This window comes from Platalea leucorodia (assembly GCF_965183815.1).
Source record: "Platalea leucorodia genome assembly, chromosome: 11".
NCBI lineage: Eukaryota > Metazoa > Chordata > Aves > Pelecaniformes > Threskiornithidae > Platalea > Platalea leucorodia.
Genome location: NC_138833.1, coordinates 17439974 through 17464397, shown reverse-complemented (window position 1 = coordinate 17464397; position 24424 = coordinate 17439974). Strand labels below are relative to the sequence as shown.

Sequence of the window (24424 nt, the reverse complement as noted above, 5' to 3'; positions counted from 1 at the left end):
AAGCCATTGAGAACCCCAGACAGGTAGTTAATTCTCGTCTCCGTACTGAGTTGCTCCTGGTGGCTGGCAGGCATTTTTCTTTACTGAGCAAGAAAACATTTTATTTCATGTATATATGTATCTGCTGTCATGTTTCAGGCGGCATTTCCAGCCTAATATGCCGTTACCTAGACAGCCTATTGGAGGAGTTTGCTCGGGATCTGGATGTCGGAGCTGGGGTTATCAACCCTCTGCAGGGCTGGGAGGCAGGTTTTAAAAAGACGACAGTGCTAAGGGCTGTTACTCCAGTTAGTGCTTCCTTCTCTGGCTAAATGCCCTGGAAAAGCCCTGGGCTTACCGAGAAAACACGGGTCACAGTTTCGCCTTGGTCTGCTGTCTCGGTGCCTGTGCCGAGCTCTGCTGCTGTCGGTGTCGGTGTCTGTCCTGTGCCCGGGGGCCTCCTGCACACGCTAACACACTGCTGGAAACCATGCAAAACAGCACCTGCAAGGGCAGCGTTGTCAAAGGAGCAATTTTTGAATATTGATTTATTTTTATTTCTAGCATATTCTTTAAGAACATTGAATTTCTTGGGGAAGTAAAGCAGCTCAAGAGTCCAGGATAAATGTGATGCGTATTTCTTTTTTTTTCCAACACAAACTGTATTAAAACTGCCAAAACATCAGTGTAACCTCTTAGGCAAAATACTTAATTATGGGAACACTGAGTTTTGACATTTTGAAATGAAACTTTTTAGCCTTTTGAAAACGCATTTTTATCTTTTGGGTTGACCTGGCTATCAGCTCTGTAGATGTCACGACATCCGTCTCACCTGCAGTGGCCAGCAGCTGGTCAGACCCGCGCTAGCAGGCATGGGGAGCGCAGAGTGACGTCTGCTGCAACCCCATCTGCCCAGGCCCGCTGGTGGGTTCCCCCTTGCCTGGGCGAGGGGAGGCCACGAGGAACACGGCGGGTGGCCCTGGGCGAGGGGAGGCCACGAGGAGCACGGCGGGTGGCCCTGGGCGAGGGGAGGCCACGAGGAGCACGGCGGGTGGCCCTGGCCGTGTGGCACTGCGTCGTCTCCTGCACGTGGTGCCGGCTCTGCCACCCTCCCCGTGGCACTGTTCGCCTTGGCTTTACAGTGCTGTATGTGCCCCGGGGCTTAACAGTCTTTTAGCTGTTCCTTCTCCTTCTCTTACCTGTGTTGCAGACACCGGGGTGGGAAGAACAAGCAGCCTGTGTGTGTTTGCTTGGGGGTGGGCGCAGGGTGGATGCAGGAGTGCCGAGCTGGTGGGTCAGGCTCCCATCCCAGACCTGCCTCTGCGCTCCCCTGGCTGCTCCCACTGCGCCGGCGGGAAGTGGCTGTCGATTGATTGGAGCCTGTGATGAGGGTAATGACACCTCGGCGGGGCGCACGGGCAATGTGGTTATGAAAATAAATAAATAATCGTCGTGCTTATCTTCGCTATTGATTGTTGGTGTGAGCTGATTGTGTTTGACCACATCCTGGCGCTTGAATTGGCAACGACAGGGCTGAAGCAGAGATGAAAATCAACCCAGGTGTTTTTGCAAGCACTCAACCTGAGGTTACACCATCCAGCCCGTCCATCACTGCTGGTGCCCGGCGGGGCATCCCCGAGGAGGGGCAGGGATGCAGAGATGCTGCCAGCGTGGCCGGTGCCGGGTCCAGCCCTGGGCAGTGCGGTGCCGGCGATTTCCCGAGGATGTGGGCCAGCCCCGCAGCGTACGGGGGCTGTGTTTGGGGTGGGGGCAGCCAGCCCATCCCACCGGGCACCCACCTGCCCCGTCCCTGCTCACCCCAGGAGCACCCCGCACTGCCGGGGTGGATGGAGGCGGCAGCAGTCACTGGAGCTTGTCAGGGAAGGAGGGAATTGTGATTTTTTTTTTTGCCTGTAGAAAGTCATACTGAAAAATCAGAGAACTGGAACACTATTTATTGGAGTCCACTGTCTGCCTCGAAACTTCAGCCTTCATTTTACTTTCAGTCCATTTATTCCCGGTAGCAGCTTGATGCCGTTTGGGTGGAGGAGTTTGCTACCTGGGTGTCTTCCCTTGCACTACGAGATAAGGCGCTGTGATTCCCTGCTCTCGGGCGAGCAGCCCCGCGGGAACGTACGGCTCCTGCTTTACGGCAACGGGAAGAGGTAAAACACGATGTAAGTGCTCGGTATTATAGTTATTAGTATCTGCCTGTGCAACGCCTGCTGTCCCTGAGGACGGAAGATTGAGGAATCTTCCGCCAGCCCTGGTTTGATCTAATGTTTTGATGATTTTACTTAGACAGATATTTACATAGCTGTAACCATTTTGCTGCAGCTTGGTGTACCTTTGACGTTTAATTGTCCTGTGATGCTCGTGCTTTGGAGTAAAGCCGCATCCATCCACAGTTTAATTTTCAACCGCAGACAAGCGAAAAAGGGTTTTAAAAGCACCTTGGTGCAATCATCTCTTACTCATTTGTCGGAATGGTTTAAATGTACTTGATGAGCATTGTTCTCTGAGGAATTTCTAACCCACATAGTGCAAAAGGAATATTTAACTCTGCTCAGACTGTAAAGTAAGGCTTTTGCTGTCATTAAAAGAGCTCTGCTTATTTGGATAGCCCCCAGTCTAATAGCTGCAGCCCTTCGGCCTCATTTAACAGCCTCCGTGAGCTCTGAGTGCCGCTCGGTGTACAGCCGTACCTATGCCGTGGGATGTGTGCAGGAAATAATTAACACAAATAATATCCAGGGCTTAAATCTTTTTAAATAGAGAACGTGTTTGCTTTGATCCCTCACAGCATGAGTCAGACGGCAGTGAAGCACTGGTGTGCAGCCTCCCACCGGTACCGTCCCCGCCACGGGAAGAGGAGGCTGCGGGCACCCAGGTGCTGTGTGTGGCAAGACGCTGTCTGTGCCTCTGATGGGCAAAATGAGGGGAATGAGCTGGGAGAGACAGCTCCTGGGCCTTCCTTTGCTATGGAGAGGGTCTGATCTTTACATTGTTTAAAGAGAAGAAGCAGCAGCAGGGTGTGCTGCCAGCACTGCCTTGGCACGTAACGCCTGAGCTCCAAGTACCACAGGGACGGCCTTCGGCCTCCCTGATGTGCCGGGTGGAGGCTGCTGCTGAAGGATGTTCTTGTGTCAGGCCACTGTGCGTTCTCAAGTCAGGCTGGGATTTCTTACTCCACTGAGTCCCCTGCTCCTGAGCTACACCTACAGCGGGGAGAGCAGCCGGGGCTGGCGGGGGCTCTGGTCCGGGGCTCTCAGGAGGGGCTGCTGCTGCCTCCCCTCCTCTGTCCCAGGGAAACCCTGGGAGCTCAGATACCATTTGGGAGCAACTTCCCCTGCCCTGGGCAGCTGGTCTCTGCCCCAAGCACTTTAAAATGTTGGTAAGTACGGAAGCACCCTGCAAACTGGCTGGATTGCACCTAATGAGCCCAGGGACCAGTTGCTCTGGGCAGCAGGGTCGTGCCTCACCCAGGTTATTAAGGACTCAGGAGGTTGCTGTGGTACAGAGGATGGTTTGCTGTGGTCTCCCCTGGACACCTCCCTGGGTGAGGAATGACCCTCCCAGGCCAAGTGCGAGGTGGGTGCGATGAGCAGGTGCATTGATGCGCCCGGTTCTTGGTGTTTGTAGCTGTCGCAAATCTCTCTGAGTAAGAGCTACCACTTCACTCTCTCAATTCCAGCAACATTCATCATAAATTCTGTTTTATATCTCCCGTTTTGCCAAAGCACTCAGATTTCTTGGCCCCTGGGTGCAGTTTCTTGGGGAGGCTGTGCTGTGTTCCCACTGCATCCAGTGCACCCGACGGGCAGCCCCAGAGCGGGGCTGTGTGACGGGAGAGGGAGGGGATGGGGGGTGCTTTGGAGAAGGGCTGCTGTGCTGCTGCATTTCTGCCCCAGCAAAGAGATTTGTCTGTCTTTTCCTTGTATACATTCTCCAAAGCATTATCATTTAAATGACAATGTAATGTGAAACATTTGGCATTTTTGGCTATAAAATGCACATGGCAGAACTAATCAATTTCAAATGATCGTCATCAAGCCATTGCCACAGAAATTAAAAAAAAAAAAAAGGATTTTCCCATTTTCATTAGTCACATTTCTCTAAAGCAGCTCAATGTGTAATACTTGCATGCTCGGCTGCGCTTTGCTAGCCTGGCCCCTCTGCCCGAGCCGGGCAGCACCGAGCTTACCGCCACGCCGTGCCATCTCTGGGAAGCCGGCGTGCTGGTCTGCAACATGCTGGGGACCTGTGGGGTTACTGGCTTGCAGGCGCTCGATTTTTGTCGCTCTGGAAGCAAGACCTTGTATGGAGAAGGAAGGGCTTGGCCGCTGAGGCACGGCCAGTCTGCAGGGTTCGGGCTCCGAAGTCACCGTGGAGGTACCAGTGGTTCCCGCAGGGACGGGCAGCGCCAGCGCCTCGCGCCGCGGCTGCGGGGTGCAGGAGGGCCTGGCTGGGCCTGGGGACGGGGCGCTCGTGGCACGGCCGCAGCGAGTCTGCAGAGCGGGGACTCCCCTCCGGCCGAGCCAGCGGCAGCACCCAGCCTGCCAGCGTGCACCGCCTGCACCTCTGCAGATACTGGAAAACAAATGGAGGTGCCCGTTTTGCTGCTGCTTTTCTCATTTTTTTGTTTTTCCCAGGTCATGAGTTGAATTCTTTCTTTTCTGGTGAAAACTCATTGTTCGTCCTTTTAATATTTGTAAACTCCCCTTGAAATGCCGATGACCAGAACTGACCTTTCAGATATTTTTGTTCATCTCTTTTTTCCACAGCAATTACACTGCTGGTATCTGTGTCTAGACATGCTGTAAAAACAAGGTGCTGGGCAGAATTATCAAACAGGTTTGGATTGCTTTGAATATGTGTTTGGTAACATGGCTGTGCTTCTACATACTTACCCTAGGAAAAGTAGGAAAATTGTAAACTGCTAGGTGGGATTTTACTGACGCTGGCTCTTTTTCAGTGGGAGAAATAAGTTAAAAAAATATCTTCTCAATCAATCGCGTCTTTAAGGAGAATGCAGTTCTAATGAGATTTGCATGAAGAGTTCAAGATTTTTAACTTCAGGTAAGAAAACCGTTCTGTTTGAGGTTTCTGCAAACTTATTTCAGAATTTAGGTACAGATGGTGAACGTAATCCTGGAGTGGAATAACTGAACTAGGACAAATTCTCAGTTACAAACAAAAAAAAATCCTATCATGCTATAAAAAACATACAAAGAACGGGAAATCTGGGATGATTTGGGCTGTATGTGGAACGACACTTGCAGTCAATGCTCAGCCTTGCCCTAAAAACCCTTCCTGAACTGGCCCTGGTTTTTTTTGGTGGGGGGAGGTATTTGTGTCGATGGCCCGAACAGTTGGCCCACGTGGACTAACTTCAGGCTTTGAACTCCTTGATGCCGATGGAGCAGAGCCCAGCAGACGCTCCTGCGACTCGGCCCCCGTTGCGGCAGGGACGCGCTGCCCACAAATGGCTCTCGTTGGCTTCTGCTGGGGCATCCAAGTGGGGACAGAAGGACGATAGCCCCGCTTCTGCCCTGCCGCAGAGCTGGGGGCCCCGGGAGGGGGCCCAGGGCAGGCGGTGCAGGGACCTGCCGCCTGCTCCTGCGGCCCTCGCCCACTCCCGTGGTGCGGCGCGGGCTTGGCGCGCAGCCAGGTACGGTGGCACACCTCCTCCGCCTCCAGCTCACTTCTGCAGCTGCGTGTGTGTGCTGAGTGCCTGCCGGTGCTGGTGCCGGCGCCCTGCGGTGTGACGTGGTCATTGAGAAGCTGGACACGATGCCGGCTGGCAGGTCTGCCGGGCAGCACACGCTCCAGCACCGCAGCGCTGGCTGCACCGTCCTCCCTGCAGAGCTGGTGTCCGTGGTCCTCCCCCTGCTCCTGGCCCCCCAGCTGGGACCCAGACCCTTTTGGGGCAGCCTTCACCTTTTGGACCTGCAGGCATGAAGGTAGATCTTCAGTTGGCAGCAAGTCTGTGCCTGCATTTCATTGAATGAAAAAAGGCTCAGTGACAGGCAACAGAAGAACCGGTGTTAGTGTGATGCTTAGCAGGGAGGGAGATGTCTAAGGAAAAGAGATGAAACCAGAAACTCTATCAGCTACATGGACTGGTAATGAGATAGCGGGTTTATCCTCCCAGAGGAAGGTACCTTCCACACTTCATGGGGAAAGTCCAATAAGACAAAATCCAGAAGAGCATGAAATTGTCGGTCTGCCATGAAAACAGCGTTTGATGCACATTGTGTCTGCAAAATACTAATCTGCAGGCAGCGTTGGCCAGCTATAGAATATGCCTTTTGTAGGTAAGAAATAAATGCTGAGGACCACATTCAGAAGGGCTCAGCTGCTGGAGCAGGTGAAGAACCTTGCCGGATTTATCCCCAAGCAGCTAGCTCTGCTCTCTGATTTGCCGGGAACTGGATTACGTTTTCCTTCTTGCAAACCCAAGGCTAGGGTTAATCTGGGCTTCGGCTATGACTAATCCCACTTGGCCAAATCCCACCAGCTCACCAGGGCAGCGCTTGTGCGGAGCAGGGGCGGCTGGGCTGGCGGGAGCGGGGCTACGTCTGGCCGGCCGCACTGGTACTGCCTCCGCTGCCGCTCAGCTTGTGCCGGAAAGGGCAGAGCTTGTCTGGCTGTAAATGTAAATGGAGAGAGGAAAGCTCAGCCCTGTCCACTGGTTTACAGCATTATGGTTAGATGTGAGCGCTGCCGTACACGCCAAGCGGGCCACAGTGGGAGCTGTCGCCGTTCCAGCCGCTGCGCTGCCGGGCTGACCTGCTGCCGGTCCCACTGCACGTAGCGGGTAATTGCAGAGCTTCGACTGCAGTTGGGGCTGAGTCTTGGTAACCCAAGATGAGGTGGGGACTGGATAGACACCTAAATGGATTATTTATTGATTATTTTTTTTAATGGCTACTACTCTGGGTCAGATTTGTATCTCAGCGTAAGTCCAGCACGGCTCCATTGTGCTAAGAGGATTTCCATGGAGGTAACTGAGAGGAAAGCCTCCTTCTCCATTACACAGAAGTGGGTGCGTGCTCCCAGTGCTGACAAGTCTGTGGTCGCCCTCTCCCCTGTCTGCCCCTGGCCAGGAGACTGCAGGGGCGGGTACAGGACCCGCAGCAGGGCAATGCTGGGGCGCGGGAGCAGCTTTCTGGGCCAGAGGCGGTATCGCTGCTTTGCTTGTTTGCACTGGGCTTTCCCTTCATGAGCCAGCCCTGTCAAATTCACACCCTTTAGGGATTTTCAGCCTCCAGCATGTCCTGTGAGAAGGATTCCCAGCAGCACTTTTGCCTTGTGAGTAGGTGGTTGAGTCCCATCTCACTGCAGGGCTGTGCTGGGGGCTTCATGCCACCAGTCTGACCCCCAGTGACGGGCAGCTCCAACCCGGCACACATTGGACTTGTGCTTGTGAGAGCTGATGTGACCACGTCATCCCGGAGCTGAGGCTTTCCCCTCTTTCCCCTGTATATTGACTTGAATTTTGAAAACACTGCATGCCATATACCACCTCTGGGCAGAGGACGAGGTTTTCCTGGGAAACACCGAATCTATGCACCTCTTCAGGCCATGTCCATCACAGAACTGTAAATGATGAGGAGAAGCTCTGCCACACGAAGCTTTTCCCCCAGGAAAAGGGAGCATGTGGTGACAGTCAACATGACAGACATTGAAAGGGGGAAACCTGATGGGAACGGGCGACAAAGTAGTGAAGCGGCAGCAATTACTGACATCGCGTTACCTGCGCCGTGGGCCTTCGCTCAGCAGCTGCAGGTGGCAGGAGGAAACACAGCACTGGTGGTGGGAAGGGGCCAGGGCACACCGGCTCCCTCCACCCCCAAACCACGGAGAAAATGAATTTTACAGCTCAAGGGAGGATTAGTGCCTTATTAACTCAGGAAAGGGGAAGCCTTCGCCAAACAAGGAGAGAGCAATTGAGTGTCATGTGCGCTTTGAATGCGTGGGACTGGCTCTTTTGCAGGGGGTGCCTGCTAAAGGCAGGAAGAAAAATTAAGACATATTTTGTTTTAAATGAAAAATGACTGGTATTCCCCCCCCTCTTCCTGAAAACAGAAAGTAATTTAATTTGTTAGTGGTTTATTTTATTTGACAGCCTTTCTATGTACTTGATGCGGTTTGTTACACTGAATTACCCTTTAATAATGGGTATATATAATACCAGAGCCTGCCCTGCAGGTTGGCTCCGTAATTGAAGAAGGGATGCACTGAGGAGGTCTCTGTGCTGTTGAGGATTGCCATGGCAATGCTGGTGGGAGCCGGGTGGTTTAGGCAGACACTGGCTTGGACTCTGTGTGCTTCAAAAAAAAAAAAAAATACCAGGGTTGAGTTGCTGTCACGGTGCCCCATTTGTTGGGTGCTTTCTTTTCACCGTCGCTGACCGCTGCCGCCCTGAGCCGCTCCCTGCCTGCCCAGCTGGGCTCAGCACGGTGTGGCTGCAGCGGCCGGAGCAGTCTGTGGGGTCTTCCCTCAGACCACCCTTTCTTTTCCTTTATTGTACGTTAAGCAGAAATGTGATGTGGGTGTCTGTCACCTGCTGGCACAGGTCCCTGGGGCGCTGGGAGTTGCCTTGCTGCAGACCAGGCAGCGTGTAGGAAAGATGCAGCCAAGAAGCAGCCAAGAACAGACCCGTGGTGGTGAGGAATGAGCAGCATGAGCAGAGAGAGGGAGACAGAAGGATCTTCTCTGCCTGTGATTCACGTGTCGGCAAGGACATGCATCAGTGCCGGCACTGGGGTCGAGCCATCGGCACAGACTCGCATCAGCCTCCCCCATGGTGGTGGTGTTTCCAGCCAGCTTCAGGGCAGACTTAAGCGGAGGAGAGATTAAACCCAGGCCAGGGCCCAGCCTGCGCTGGGCAGCTTCTCCCCTTGGCCGTCCTGAGACAGGGGTTTGCCTTCTGCTGCAAGATTTCTGCTGTCATGGGACGAGATCCCCAAGCCGATGCGTGCTCCCAGCGCATTCCTGGCTGCTCCTGCCTCAAAACGTCAGTGCTTTCAGGTTTAAATAATTATCATTGATACCCTTAAGCAAAAGCTTACAGCATGTGGTGAAAAGGGGCATGAACATTTGCCGTTTTCCATATTCCAGTGCAGATTCTTGCCACCATAGCAGATAAAAAATCCTGCCTTAACAAAATAAATACTTATGGATGACCAGGTTTGTTCCTCTCATGGGGTTTCACCTGGTGACAGACCAAGTTCCAGACACAAAAAACTCCCCAGAATTTGTCTCTGAAGTGACACGTGGAGAATTTTCTTGGCTGAAGAGTTTATCTTAGCTCTGTGGTTGTGAGTAGCTGCCATATAAGAATTGGGTAGGGAATTGTGCTGGGGCGCTGGAGGTTGCAGATGGCCACGCTGCTGTGGCTCAGACCCGGATTGCCCTGGTTGCTTCACACTGCAGTGCGCGCTGCTGGGCTCCGGACGGGGACGGGGATGGGGACGGGGACGGGGACTGGCCTGGGGTTTGACCGTGAGGTATGGTCAGGATGCACAGCATCCTCTCGCTGAGTGAAATCCTCTACCACATCCTTTGCTGTACTTACTTTTGTGCCCGGCGAGGCCTGGTGTAACCATTGAACCCTTTCCCTTTGCACAACTGTCATGTTTCCAACAGTCTGAATGACAGGCGGTTCCTGTAATCCCTGAGCAAAACGCGAGCCTCCGTCCCCAGATGGCTGAGCAGAGTCCTTCAGCGGCAAACGATGCATCATTGACTGTGTCAGGCTGAATTAGCAGGCAGGCTCGTCACATTAAGCTCAGGCTCTGAGCTGGCAGTCGCTGTGCTCTAGTGTCACTCGAGCTGGCTGTCACACTCCCGTCCCCACCTCTGTAGCCATGGGAAATCTCTTTGGGCAGCACACAGATAATATACACAGTAATGAAGTTGCTTGAGGGAATAGCTTACTGGCAAACAGGAGCACAGACTGACACCTTTCTAGTGTATTAAGTTGCCTTAAGAGCATTGTGTCTGAAGTTATTACTTACACTGCTCCTTGCATACACTGTTATCGCTGCATCTCTCCATCCTCTGATGTTTACAGGAGTTATGCTTATTAATCTAAAGGCAAACGTGTGTAGCTCTGTTTCTAGTCCCTCCATCTGTCCCTGCCCTGTGCATTCCCTTTCCCTGTCTCTTCTCATCTCTTACCTCCATCACTTCACTGTGAAGCAAATGCAAAAAAGTTAAAAGAAAAATCTGTGCTGACCTGGCTCTCTCAAGGAATATATTTCTGTTAGAAATGCTCCAGGAATTTCAGATTCCAGTTAACAGTGACAAAACAAGGCAGAAGTGGTTTTTATTTTTTTCTTTCAAAGAAGGAATGGTTGCTGCAGCAGAGATTCGAGCCTGGGTTACTGGGCTCTCATTGCAAACTAACCATGCTGGTGCCTCTTTCAAAAGTAAAAGGCTTTCACGTCTGCTTGTCCTTCTGTTCATACACTTAGAAAGGCGTTAGCTTTCCTTGGTGAGAGCGTGGAGAGTGGGATGGAGCGCTGCCAGCCAGAGCTGCACGGGTGCCCACCGTGGCCGTGGGCATGTCCCCCCCATGCCGGGCGCTGGCGTGGGTCGGGTGGGACAGCCGGACCCTGGCCCTGGGTGCTGACACTCTGCTTCCCGTCCCGCAGGTACCTGTGCTCCGGCCCATGGACCTGATGGTGGAGGCCACCCCCCGGAGGGTGTTTGCCAACGCGCATACCTACCACATCAACTCCATCTCCGTCAACAGCGACTACGAGACCTACATGTCGGCAGATGACCTAAGGATAAACCTGTGGAACTTTGAAATCACAAATCAAAGTTTTAGTATCCTTTGGTGCGTGCTGCCCTGCGGCCCCTGGGACGGTCCCAGCGCGGCCCAGAGCAGGAATAAGGGAGGTGCCTTGGCTGTCAAGTGGGGTGTAAAAGCCCTGGGAGCCCAGACACATGCAAATGTCTGTGGGAGAATGAGAAAGCTGGACAGGGAGACAGGTTCCTGGTGAAGGTGAGCGGCGGAGGGGGGACCTGTGAAGTCTGACTCTGTGGGAGGCAGCAGAGCCATGCCCGTGTCTGCTGTGATGGTGACTGAGCAGGTAGCGCAGCGTCTCGCCTGGCCCTGTCCCCCCACCCTGAGCATGGTTCCTTGGTACAGGAGCTTCACCCTCTGGCCAGGGCTTGCAGGGGCTCAGGAGTAGAAAATAGTGCAGTCCACCATGCATCCGACTACAGAACACCTGAAATCCTGTCCCCAGGTGTCATTACCAAGGCACTTCCCTGTCATCTCTGCCCGTGCTGCCGGGCTCAGCCGTGCTGCCGGCGGGACGCTAGGCTGTCTCCAGCGGGCACATTCGGCCGTCACGCCGAGCCGCTCCCTCCGTGGCGCCCGGCTCAGCTGGCATCGTTGCGACTGCTGCCTCCCGGTGTGGGTGACACATTTTTGAATTTTGCCTGCAGGGTTTGCGTGGGACAGGCAGGAGGGAGGAGGGTCCCTGGGTGATGGAGAAGACAGATGCCTCGGGGAAGACGGAGAGAGGAAATATTAATAGCGCAGCCTCCGTTATACCCTGCAGCAGGGTGACAGGCTGCCAGTCATAGTCGTACAAATGAGGTCGTGCCAGTCACCCTTGTAACAGCCGCATCAGAAATAATAACAATGGGGCACTAATCATCGGTGATATTAATATCGTGTTTCCTACTGAGAAATCCCCAGGGCATGTGGCAAATTTAGTCAGCTGGAGAGGATTTCAGCAGTCACAGGCGTGTGGCTGGTGGGAGCTCGGAGTGGGTACAGTTGAGCAGGGCTGCAGTGTGTGTTGCGTTTCGGGGAAGAAGGTTAGGAATAGTAAATTCGGGTAAAACCTCAGGGAGTTTAGATGGCCCAAGGGAGTTTGGCCAAGGCACAAGTGCAGCACCCAAAACACTTGCTAAGAACTGATGGAGAAACATCACCACTGTGAAACCACTCAGTGGCTGTGAACTGCGGCGGCTTCTTCTGTGGGAACGCTTGCTATTGTAGAACACCCCACATGGGTGAGAAATTCCTATCTTCTTCTGTATTTTTTTTTTAACTCCTGTCTTGCCAGGAACAGCAGGATCTTAATTTGCTTTCCAGGGGGTGAGGAAAGGTGCTGTTTTCTTTTCCCCCCTCTGCACAGTGGGTAAATCGTCCCATGCTGGGTGTCCGGGTTGCACTGTAAGATCTGAAGCTGCTTCCATGGGTGACAGCTGGCTTGGTGTCAGGCCAGGACAGACGCTTGTCAGCCGTCCCCTGCAGCACCGGGATGTTCTGTGGGGCTGTGCAGGTCCTTGTAGGTATCATCCATGGGGCCTGAGGACAGGGTTTGCAGCTTGATTTTCAACCCAGTATTTCACTGAGCCCAAGCACATGAAATGTTTTGGAAATTATGCGTCCCTGGGCTGTGGTGGTTTTCTGTTGGTCGTCGTGCTGTTTTTTGTTTCCTCCCCGTTGTTTTTGGTGTGGTTACTCACTGTGCCCCGATGCTGCAATAAAAGACGTTTACTCTGGCCCAGGGCAAATGGGCAGAGTCAGGTCTCGTGCCGTGCAGAGGGGCTCCAGGCCGTGGTACTGGAGCTGCAGTCCCCGGCTGAACAGAAAACGTGATGGACGTTGGCTTTCCCCTGCGCTGGTGCTGGCTGGTCCCAGCTTGGCGCTGCGGCTCTGCCCTAGGGTGGTGCTGCTCTCCTGGGAACACCTGGTTTGCACGGGGCGAGGGGAAGCCTGGGTGCCTGGAGACATCGGCAGCAGGGGCAGAGGGAGGAGACCCACAGGAGAAGCGGGGTCTGGGCCGGGCTATGTGGGGCTCCTTGACTCGCCCTGCCAGACATCGTGGACATCAAGCCAGCCAACATGGAGGAGCTGACGGAGGTGATCACAGCCGCCGAGTTCCACCCGCACCACTGCAACACCTTCGTCTACAGCAGCAGCAAAGGCACCATCCGGCTGTGCGACATGCGCACCTCCGCCCTCTGCGACCGCCACGCCAAGTGTGAGTACAGCCCCGGCCAGCGGGACAGCTGGGACAGGGTCCCCTTTGGGTTAAAAGAGTCCAAAAAAGGGAGTGCGGAGACCGACCTGGGCTCAGGTCTGCCCTGCCATCTTGCCCCATCCTCCCTCTGGGTGTGCTGGGCTGTGGTCCTGCCGGCCCCTGGGCCTTCCCATGGCCACCTGCCCTGAGTCCTGCCCATCCCCACAAGGAGCAGCTTCCCCTGGGGCCTGGCCCCACACCCTTTGGGGGAGCATGTTAAAAGCCCCACGGTGATATTTCGGCAGCAGCGGGTCCGAGGGGGCACTGGGATGTCAGTGCACAGCGACTGTGGAGCTGTCAATGCCAGAAGACAGGGAGTGCTGTGTTTCTTCAGGCTGTTTGTCCAAATAGCCCCATGTCCTGGTGTCAACTGTGGTTGATGCCGCAGGGGTCAGGATGTGCAGAAAAGCCCCCTCAAAATTGGGAGTAAGCTGGGCAGCTGGGGCGCTTGTCCTTGGTCCTCCCTGGGCTGATGCGGTGAGTGAGCCGCTGCTGAGGCAGCCAGCTAAGCTCCGTTCCTCCTCAGCCTGGTCGTCTCAGGAGGTCGTTACTGGAAATATTCTCCTTATCAGCAACGGCTCAGTAAAATACCGGCACAAACACCTACGGCATTTATGGGTGGGCTGGTAAATACCTGTCGCTGTTCTTTGTGCCCTGGCAGTTCCCAGCAGCTCTGTGCTGAGCGCAGCATTGTAAATACGACACAAAGATGGGACAGACCTAAAGGAGTTCGGTATCTGCCGTAAAGGCAGTGAAATATGGCTGCTGTGCTGTGTGACTGGACAGCTAAAGCCCTGTGTTTCCTGTTCTTATTTGAGTTTTCTTCAGAAAATGGCCAATATCTTGTGGGAAATTAAGGAGATTTTCAGTATTCAAAGTGTGATCATGTTACAAGAATAAGATGCACAAACTGGGTGCAATTTACTGGAGCCCCATGCTTATAATCTACATCCAGAGAGCACCTGGGTGTGTTTCAGATTTAGGTTTCCTAGAGGCGATGGGGAATTACACACCAGCTATTGCTTCTGGGCTTTTGAGCTGCGGTCGCAGTCCGATACCCGTTTTTAAACTGGAGTAAAGTGGATGGAGAGAAAAGCTTACATCGCTGGCTGGAGATTCAGATATATCGAACGGCAGTTTTCCCAAATCCTGAGCAAAACACACTAGTGTTGCATTTCTCGACCGTGTCTCACAGTCCTACAGTGACAGCTCCCAGCTGACAATCAGAATACAATTAAGGAGCAAACAAAATTCATTTTCCTGACACTTCAGCGGCAGAAGCCCTCCCCGGCATTTCCCTTTGTTTGGGTACTGCTGCGTCCTTGCAGCCCTCGGCGAGCACACCGGCCAGCGGTGAATCCCGGCTTGGTTTGACCTCTCCCGTGACATTTCCTTATTGATTTCCCTCCATCCCTCAGAAGCATCAGCCTCAGTCAATTGCAGTTCAGCAGATGTGTGAGTTGAAATTGAGACAGTTCATCAAAGTTCAAAATGAAAAGCAACATTGGCTTTTGGAGGCAAATCCTCCAACGGAGACATTTAATAACTGACAAAATTTAATAAAAATGCAGAAGATAGCGCTGCACATCCCAGTCATGTTTATTTAGATAGATGCAGTTTGCTGCTTGGGGCCGGCTTTTACTTATGTGCTTCTCTTATTAAATTTTGTTTGCCCATTTTATTTGAGGTTCCTGCGATCTGTGATGTTGTGCGCGTTACCTCCAGCTGCGTAGCTGGCCTAGGAGAGAGCAGCAGCTTCCATATAGAAATGCCTGCTCCGCAGGGATGTGAGGAGCTGTGTGCTGCAGCGCTAAGAGGGGCAGTGGTCCTGCGAGGGGATGCCTACCCCGGGCACACCACGCACAAAGAAATCACGTGCGTTGTCCGAAGCACTATGGGAAGCCAAAGGGGAGATCGGGATTCCTGGTGCAGCTGGGAACGCCGGCAAAAGTAAACCTGTTTGAAAAGCATATGGGAAAGTGAGGAAAAACCCTGTTGGGGCTTACTACAGTTATTTCCCCATAGCAAAAGGCATTGGGCTTTCCACTTTTTTTTTAAGGAGCCACCTGTGATTGTACCTCCCAAACTCCTGAAACAAAAGGCTCAAAGTACAGCCCGTTTCCCAAAGGGGGACCTTTGCCGCCTTGTCTTTTCACCCCTGACTGCGTTACAGCAACGCTACCAAACATTTATTCTTTGCTGAGAACAGTTTCAGCTTTGGTTAGAAACAAGCAGCCCACAAAGCTGCTTTGATAAGGTAACCGACAGCTTACAGATTTTACCCTCCGATATTGCAGATGATGGATTTCTAAAGCAAGCCCCCCTGCCTTGTATTTGGGCAGGCACTGCTGCCTTGGGGGGAAGACCCAGCCAGCCTCTGCCTCGCTGCTGCTTTCCAAGCACATGGTGGAAAGGCTGCCAGTCTCCTTGAGGAGCAGGATCACCCCAGGGCTGTGCAGCCCTTCTTGGCCACCTCAGGGTTTTCTTTGGTCTGCATCCCCATGGAGAGGGTGCTGATTGAGGCTGCTCGGGAAGGAGGGCTGGCAGAGGGAGCCGGTGCAGGGAGGGCAGCTCCTGCTCAGTGTCAGAGGAAAATAAATAGGTTTGTTGTGTAACAGAGAATTAGCGCTCAGAAATCCTTTCCGTGAGCTCAGCAGCCCAGATCTGCTTCTGCAGCAGGAGCAAAGCCACACAAAAGCCTTCAACCGGGAAGTAAAAATAGCTCCCCCAAGCCCCTGCCCTGCCCAGCCGCGAGCTTTGGTTCTCAAACCCGCTCCACTCCGCCGTGGGGGACTGGGTGGCACTGCCTGTGTGCTGTGACCGCAGTCCTGGCAGAGCCCCCGCTGCTCCCAGCGCCAGGACTGGGGAGGGTCCGGGCATCCCGCGGAGGAGCGGGCGGCTGTGGCCCTGCTGCCTGGTGGCCATGGGGACGGTGCTGGCAGGGCCTGGGGACAGCAGGGTCCAGCCACCCCACAGACAGCAGCTTGCCCTGTTCTGCCTCAGGGCTGCCAGGGCAAGTGTTGGTGCTCAGAGCACGCTGCCAAAAGCATTTCATTGATCTGTACCTCAGCCACGAGGAAGAGGAGCACGTTTTGTTGCCTCGCTACAGATAGGAAGAATGAGGCAGAAAAGCAAATCACTCAAGTTCACGGGGGAAATTGGCACCAGACTGGTAATTTCTGCTCCTTAGCCTGTGGTTGCAAGGCTTCTGCACCAGAGCGGATTGCAGAGTTGATTTTTCCGATACAAAGCAAAGCTCAGTTCTCTGCTTGTGCTCACTTAGCTTTTCCTCAGTGATGATTGTGATTAATTTTGTGCTTAGGTGAACCATCAGTGGAGTTTTGACTTTTTATTTGAAGCAAGAGAAGAAGCGGAGGGTTAATGTATTTGTCCGTGCAAGTGCTGCTCCACTGTGCTTCCAGGTTTCCACGGGGGCCCTGTTTATTACCAGATTAACTGGAGCCTCAGCTGAAATCCAGAGGGGTTAGATGCCTTGCCCAGGGCTTACGCACTAAGTGGCTCCATCACTTTCAGTGCACAGGCCATATGGGCCACCCACACGTGAGCGGCGTGCAGCCCCCTCGCCGCCTGACCCGAGGGTGGGCACCGTGCGGGGGGTGCGTAGGAGCCCGCGGCGCAGGCGGCAGCGCAGGGGCCAGCAGAGACGGCGACGTGGCTTTGCCCATGCTGGCGCGCTGTCAGAGGAGGTTCATCTCGTACAGGTTAATACAGACCCGTGCTGAAACACAGCGGCCGGTTAAACCTACAGCGTGCTTGCTGGTGGCCAGTCCCAGTAACACCCCAAAAGCTCAGCAGGGAATAACTATCGTGTAGGACTCGCTGGCTCAAGCAGAGCTCGGATTGATTGATCCAAAGTCCTTTTATCTGGCAAGTCGCTTAATGCAGCTGGTCATCTGGTGCAACCTGGAACTTGGGATGCACAAAAGAGGAGGAGAGGAGGAGGAGGAGGAAAGGGAGGGGGGCTGGGCTCTGCTAGCTGTGTCTTTCCAAAGAGAGGGAAGTAGAGGGGTAAAATAGCCGCATCTGGACTAAATTAACTTCTCTGACCTACACATGTGGGTTTGGGGAGATGCTCCCAGTGCTTCTGCTGTCCGCAGTGTGCTGCAGAGGGCTTTTCCCACAGCAGCTGCCTGCCCTGACTTGAGATGCCTGCATCCCGCCGGGTGATGGTCTGGCCTTGCCGGTAGGTGACCCTGCTGCTTGGCTAGCGGGTGTTCTCTAAATGCCTGGAGAGGCTTGGCCTCACCCCTGGAAATCACCTTTGCCAGCTCAGAGGAGAGGCTCTGAGCCACGTATCCCGGGCCACCGCATGCCATTGGAGAGTGCCAGCTCTGCAAAGCCAAACCAGGCTCCAGCAAAGCACATTCACTCCTGTGTTCCTGCTCACAGTGTGTTCCCTTTACCTATTTTTTCAGCTAAGCCTTTTATAGAGGAAAAAGGTTATATAAGTAGAGAACAGAGATCTGCTTCCCCATTAGAAAACTCACATCTTTGTGTAGACAAAGCCAGTCCTGCGCAGCACTGGGAATCTGCGGGGTGAGCTGAGCTGAGCTGAGCTCTCATTGTCCCAGGTTTTGGCTGGAGCAGAGCTGAGCTGGTAGTGTTGCCCCCAGAAACTAATCATCTCCTCCCTCCAGCCCCTCGCAGGAGCTAATGATGTCCTGCTGCACGGAATAATAGGTCTGGCAAGACCTCAAGCTAAGAATTAACTAGTTGGTTGAGCAAAATCTCCAGGGGGGTGAAGAACAAGCCTCTTGTGCCACCCTGAGCTCATTTAGCAAAGCAGGAAACCTCTTTGCCTTTGCAACACTCTCCTGTCTTCATCCGAAATCAAAACCTGGTGAATCAATTGCTTCTAACAGGGCGGGTGTTGGGGCTGAGCTGAGGGGTGACGCTGAGCCCAGAGAGGGACCCGAGTGACAGCCCCAGCCCCAGCCTGGGCTTGGTGACAGTGCACTGCTGCTTTGCTGTGCTTTTGGTTTTCCAGTCTGTGTTGCTAATGGTCATGATTAAAGTTTAAATGAGGGGAAAGAAAACACAGTACTTGAATTGGTGTTAAATTTATTGATGAATGAAAAAAAAACATTTGCTTTGAAGCTGCCCTGACAGAGGGTTGCTCTGGCCGAGGGATGCTCCAGCGCAGGGCGAGTGCGGAGGCATCAGCTCGGGGAGGTCTCCAGAAGTGTTGTTTGAACGATTGCTCTCTGCGTTGGTAGGTCTGGTTTTTGCTTCCTGGTATCAGAGCCCAAATACAGCGGGCAGCAAGAGCGGTGCAGGGAAAACGCAGTTAACCCGCACCAGACTTCACCTCTTAGCTGCTCTGAATTTTAAAAAATTGACAGCTCGTCTGCACCGGGCTGCGTACGGGACTGGATCCTGCGCTGGCCTCTGTTGTGCACGGCTGGATCCTGCACTAGGCTTGGTGCGTGGCCGAGTCCTGCCTTCTCACCCTGTGCACAGGTTCCTCGGCACAGAGGAGGTGACGCACGGGACCCCCTTGCTCTCCCGCTGGGCTGGGGCTGATGCTTCAGCCCTGCCCCAGCCCCTTCCTGGGCATCGCTGCAGCCCGTGCTCCTCTTTGGTGCCAGCTCCCATGCGGGCATGAGGGGACGGAAGAGCCCTCGCTCCGCTGCCGCTCGGGCAGGACCTGGAGGGTGGGGAATCGCCGGAGGAGGGAGCAGCAGGGCGTTGGCGGGGAGCGGAGCAGATGTGACGCCGTGCCAGCGGGAAGGCTCCCTTCAGCGTGCCGGAGGATGCGGTACCTGGCGTCAGAGAGCAGTTCCCAGCCGTCTTCGCACCTCAGACATCTCACCCTTGCTGAGTTGTCTCGGTGCTGCCTCAGCTCTTGGGTTCATTCTCTGAGGCCTTTCCTGTTTGATAGTTGATCTGCAATTTAACATTTTCTACTTCTACAGTATCAGCAACAATTTCCTCTTGCCCCTGTACTATAAACTGAACACCTCCAGCCTTGACATAAGCTCACACACACGCATCCGTGACGGAAACGATGCAGCCATTAAAACAAGCCTCATGAAGCCAGCCGACCTGGTGTGAGCAAACCTGTGATGATTACAGCGAAGACAAGTCATGGCATTCAGATGCTCTCCACAGACTGCCTCAGATCTTTATTTTCTCTTGTTGCTGTCGCTTTTCTTATTTGAAAAACCTGACGTGTCATCAGATTTCCTGCTGGTGATTAAAGGACCCAGAGCTGGGTCCTGCTGTGGGCAATGCCATTTCTGATTTGTAGCGAGATCGTTTATACTGGCACTTCAGGCATTTTTTCTGCCATACTCAGGAATTCAGACGTCGGTACCACAGGGCTCAGCGAGGGGATGATAAACCTGAGCAAACACCGTGCTTGGTGCGGCGTTGTGCTGCTGGCACATCCCCTGCTCTGGCCACCGGTGGGTCGGAGCCAACAGCCGCCACGGCGGAGGGTTCGTAGCAGAGCCTCAGTGTGGGGACAAGGGTCAGACAAATGTGGCTGGCAACTGGGTTTTTCTCCAGTAGAGAAGTGAAGTGGTGTGAGCTTCTCCCTGTTACCCAGCGGTGTCCTTTAATGCTGTGCTGGAGAGCTGTCTGTAGAGGTGGGAAGAGGATGTCCCCGCATCGGCAGCATCTCTCTTGATGCATCTCTGTGATGGTTTTTTAAAGCCATATGTGCCCAGCTGAGGTTACTTTGAAATCAAATTTGTAAATACATTTAATTTGGAATTTCACTGGTCTCCTTCAAGCTGTTCAAACTGTGATTTATTCGAAGACTGATCAGATTAAATCTGTAGGTTGCAGTGGCTATAAAATATTTACATTGACTTTCAGTTACGCTGCACATCGATTTCTAGAGAGCAGAAGTGACATGCAAGGCTCTAAATCTTCTGGGCTTCTGTGGTGCTGTTGATAGATTGGTCTCCAATGATCCTTCTTGCTTATTGCACACATTAAAAACAAAGGAGCTTCAACTGTGCCAAGTAAAGTCCTTAAAATGCGGGCATTTGTCAGGTCTAGGCCAAACCCAGAAGTGGGGAGTGTCCGCCCAGCCCATTGCGGTGACATCCCATGGGGATGCGGGTGCCTCTGCTTGGCGAAGCAGGGCAGGTGGCTCCGGGGCCGGAGGGCGTTTGGGCGGTGGTGGTGGCTGCCCCGGAACGCCAGCTTGGTGCCGTCTGTAGGTCTCCACAGCCAAACTGGAGCCTCCTTTACCGTGCGGCAGCACGGCTCTGGGGATGCCCGCTCCCCTCCCAGGAGCATCGTATGGTGCTAGGGCAGGGCAGCAGGTCCCTGGCCTGGGGACAGGGAGCTCCCGCCTCGGCTGATGCCGGGGCTTGTCCTTTCCTCTTCTGCAGTTTTCGAAGAGCCTGAAGACCCAAGTAACCGGTCATTTTTTTCCGAGATCATCTCCTCAATCTCCGATGTCAAATTCAGCCACAGTGGGAGGTATATCATGACCCGGGACTACCTCACCGTCAAAGTGTGGGACCTGAACATGGAGAACCGGCCCATCGAGACCTACCAGGTGAGTGTGGCACGGCCGGGCACCTGCAGCGGTCGGGCACCCTCAGTGCTCCTGCCCGAGCTGCACTCCCAGGCTGGCAGCAGGGAGGACGGGTACAAACCTGATGGATGGGAGCATCTTGCCATTAAATCATGGAAAGCAAATGAACTGTTAAATGTGGGCGCGAGTGGCCTGGTGAATTGTAAGCCACGTCTCCAGGTTGGGTGTGAGTTAGGAGGGGAAGCTCAGGTGCCGGCAGCCAGGAGGGACGTGCCCGGTGCTGCCCGAGCCATACGTGAAGTGGTACTGGTGCTGGTGCTTAGAGTGGACTGTGGTTAAGGGCCTGCGATAACGGGCTGTGCCCAACGCTGCCTGGCTCGGCTGCAGAGAGCATGGGGCTGGGCCACGTCCTTCAGCCCCCGCCGAGTGCTGGGCTGGCATTTGCTGGCCGCTGGGCTGTGCCAGTCGGTGCGGGGGCCTCACACCCCATCCATCCCTGCCGGCAGGTTCACGACTACCTGAGGAGCAAGCTCTGCTCGCTCTACGAGAACGACTGCATCTTCGACAAGTTCGAGTGCGTCTGGAACGGGTCTGACAGGTGAGCGGTTCGACGGTGCAGCTCCATCCTGGCACCCAGCCCTGTGGTGCCGAGTTCAGCCCAGAGGGTGCACGCTTTGGGATGGCCCGGTGGCTCCCACGTCCCCATGCGGTCCCTTCCCCGGCCTTCAGCTGGGTGCAGAGTCCCCACCGTCCCGTACCCAAGCGCTGCTGAGGGTGTCTGATGGGGTCCCAGCTCTCTCCCGGTCGGGTCCAGTTCCTGTCTCCATTTCACCCACACCCGGAGGAGGGTGGTGATGTGTTTGGCTCCAGATTGCCAGAATCTGTGGCTGACAGCTATCCATGCATCAATCACACCGAACCAGGTGGCAGAAAGCATGCAAGACCAGTTGACCTGGTAGGCTTGCCACACTTTTTTCTCTGAAGCATCAGAGTGGGTTAACGAGGCACACCTGGGCCTGAAGCCCAAATTCCAAATCTAATCCAGATCTCATTATGCCTCTGGATATTCAGTCTGCCTCTAGTCACGAGGCAGTTTGCCTCTAAAAAGGTGAGAAAACCATTCGGTTCAAGTCAGCTAAATCTTTGCCATAAAGACTCTCCATCCGCGTTGTTATCCTGAAAGGAATTGCCTCCCCTATGCGCGCTCCCTGGGTTAAGGAGGAGAAGGACATGGGGACATGGCTTCACTGGCCGAGCCTGAGCCCTGTGGCACAGGACGGGGCATGAGCTCCCTGCTGGTGCCCCCGGGTCCTGCGGGGTCTATGCCGGGCAGGTCTGGGATATGGCAGTCGGGTGGGCGGCGGGGACCGGGGCTGCGCACGGTGACCCGTCCTTCCTCCCCTCCTTGCAGCGTCATCATGACCGGCTCCTACAACAACTTCTTCCGCATGTTCGACCGCAACACCAAGCGCGACGTGACGCTGGAGGCCTCGCGGGAGAACAGCAAACCCCGCGCCATCCTCAAGCCCCGCAAGGTCTGCGTGGGCGGCAAGCGGAGGAAAGACGAAATTAGCGTGGACAGTCTGGACTTTAGCAAAAAGATCTTGCATACAGCTTGGCACCCCTCCGAGAATATCATTGCCGTGGCAGCAACAAATAACCTGTATATATTCCAGGACAAGGTTAACTAGGAGGACAAGTTGTTCTTTAGGAATCTCATGTACTGAATACTAGTAAACACAAGATTTCAAATGTTTCTTTTCTTTCTTTCTTTTTTTTTTTCCTTTTCCTTCCTACTCCTTTGTTCAGTTATTGCTCTGCAGATAGCGGTTGTGCAGAGGCGAGCACTCCTGCACCCCCGGCGCCTGGGGCAGCGGGGGGCACACCCAGCAGACACCCGATTTCTCTTCATTTACGCGTCGAGAGCTACGACGTAACGTGGGGCGGTCGGGGCGGTGTTAGGCTTTTGCTGTCCCGGTGTCCCCAGGCGGCACCGGGCTGGCTGTAGCTGCCGACGTACGAGCGCGGTGATGGCGTAGTGCGGGCTGTCGGCAGTCGGCTGGGGAGGAGAAGGGGAGCGGGGTGTGCGGCGTGTGCGGGGCCACACGCTGTGTGCCCCGGGGAGTTTTAGTTACAGCAGTCTGCTCCGGTTGTCTTAAACTTGATCCTAGAAATATTCCACCTGTTAGGTTGCAAGATCAGAACGTCGTCCCCTTTGTCATTTTTCACATCTGTCTTTTTATTATTATTATTTTGTGGTTTTACCGACAAGAGACAGCAAAACCAAACGTACAATGGAAAAGTTCAGATTTGCAATGGACAAGCTTAAAGGGGGGGATCTGCTGCGCACCGAGACGTGTCCGCTCTAGCCAGGCTGCTACCTCCCCCCACCCCACAGAAACTCTCCTGAGGATTTGGCTTTGTAGATACTGTGGTGCCTTTTTTGGTATATGAAATACCTTTATAAATGATGCTTCCAAACTGCATTGATTGCAAACCAAATTGAACCTGGGCTTTTCTTCTGCATTTCTTGTCTTTTGCTTTGGTCATTTTTACTTGTTCTCTTGTAAGCTCTTGCATGTTGTGACCGTCTCTCTCTCTCTCTTTCTTTTAAAATTTATTTATTTATTTATTTGATTTTTTTAAAAGATGAAGTATAAGTTGCTAATTTATGACCTTCTAAAAAAGAATCCAACCATATATTGCTGTTAGCACCTGACTGCTTCAGAGAGAGGCTGTCTGTGGTCCTACATTATAATAATAATAATAATAATAATAATAATAATAATGATAATAATAATAAAAACAATAACTCTTCCTCTTTGCATGGCAAGGCTGCCCCTTTCTACTCTAAAGCTTGTTCAGGTCCCTCTTTTACTTGAGCAACTGTTGAATAAAAAAAAAGAATTACTGAATTTTCAGCCAATCTGAAAACTGCTCCTGCAACAAAAAGCAAATGAATAAATAAAGTCAATTAAAAAATCCAACACTGTCACTTTAGAAGTGGCCCCGTAAGGGTGACCCTGCTGCGCATCCGTTCTGCGGGGGCGGCGGGCATCCCACCAGCGCCTGCATCCTTGCAGGGCCCTTCGCACGACTCTAAGGGCAAAGCGCGAGGCACCACGAGGACTCCCAGCGTGTCCCGCCGTGGCCTCCCAGCTCCTACACCCGACACGGGAGACGAACCGCCGCTTACTCAAGGAGCGCAGGGACCACGCGGAAAACCGGGAGCTGCGCAGAGGCAGGGACCCCCGGCTGTGCCCCGGCCCCTGGGACGGCGCCTCGGGGTGCTGGCCTGCTGGGACGCCCCGTCCCCGAGAGCTTGCTGCCTTCAGAGGAGTGATCACCAGGGAAAAAAGAACAAAGTGCACTGGCTTATAAATTTATTACCAGTGATGGCTTTCAGGAGTAACTTTTTTTTTAAAAAATGAAATGGTAAAAAAAAATAGCAAGAGTAAATGAACCATTTTTTTAAAAAAATGTTCTTTTTCGGTTCCTGTAAAGAAAGCCTGCACTCTGGTAGCAGAAGTAAAGTTGTCCCAAATGTGTCTCTGTGTGGAGTTGCTGCTTGCTGTGCCTCTCATGCGCTGGGTGGCCGTGGCTCTGTGGCACCCAGACGGCATCTGAAGAAGGTCCCTGGTCAGAGGCTGGCCGCCGGGTCTGTGCTGATGAGGGCGGCTGGGGGCCCCAGACACCCCAGGGATTCTGCATCCCTGCTGAGGGTACGGGACATCGGGGCAGTGCATAATTAGGAGGCCGGTGGGTGGGAATACAGCCTCCCCCTCCGGCGGGATGCACTGTGGCGAGGGTCGATCTTGGGTGCAGGGGCCGTGGTGAGGCCGAGCAAACGTCCCGCCGGTCCTGCATC

The 24424-nt window shown here is 53.8% G+C and overlaps 1 protein-coding gene across 1 annotated transcript in view; it reads left to right on the top strand.

The window, feature by feature from the left end:
* PPP2R2B (protein phosphatase 2 regulatory subunit Bbeta) overlaps window positions 1-22284 on the top strand; it is a 105472-nt gene extending 83188 nt beyond the window's left edge. Inside the window, exons 5-9 of the mRNA XM_082323943.1 lie at window positions 10644-10821; window positions 12837-13001; window positions 20408-20577; window positions 21063-21154; window positions 21968-22284. Coding sequence (XP_082180069.1) covers window positions 10644-10821; window positions 12837-13001; window positions 20408-20577; window positions 21063-21154; window positions 21968-22247 — 885 coding nt within the window. The 3' untranslated portion in view covers window positions 22248-22284. The remainder of the gene's footprint in view (window positions 1-10643; window positions 10822-12836; window positions 13002-20407; window positions 20578-21062; window positions 21155-21967) is intronic.
* Window positions 22285-24424: the final 2140 nt, after the last annotated feature.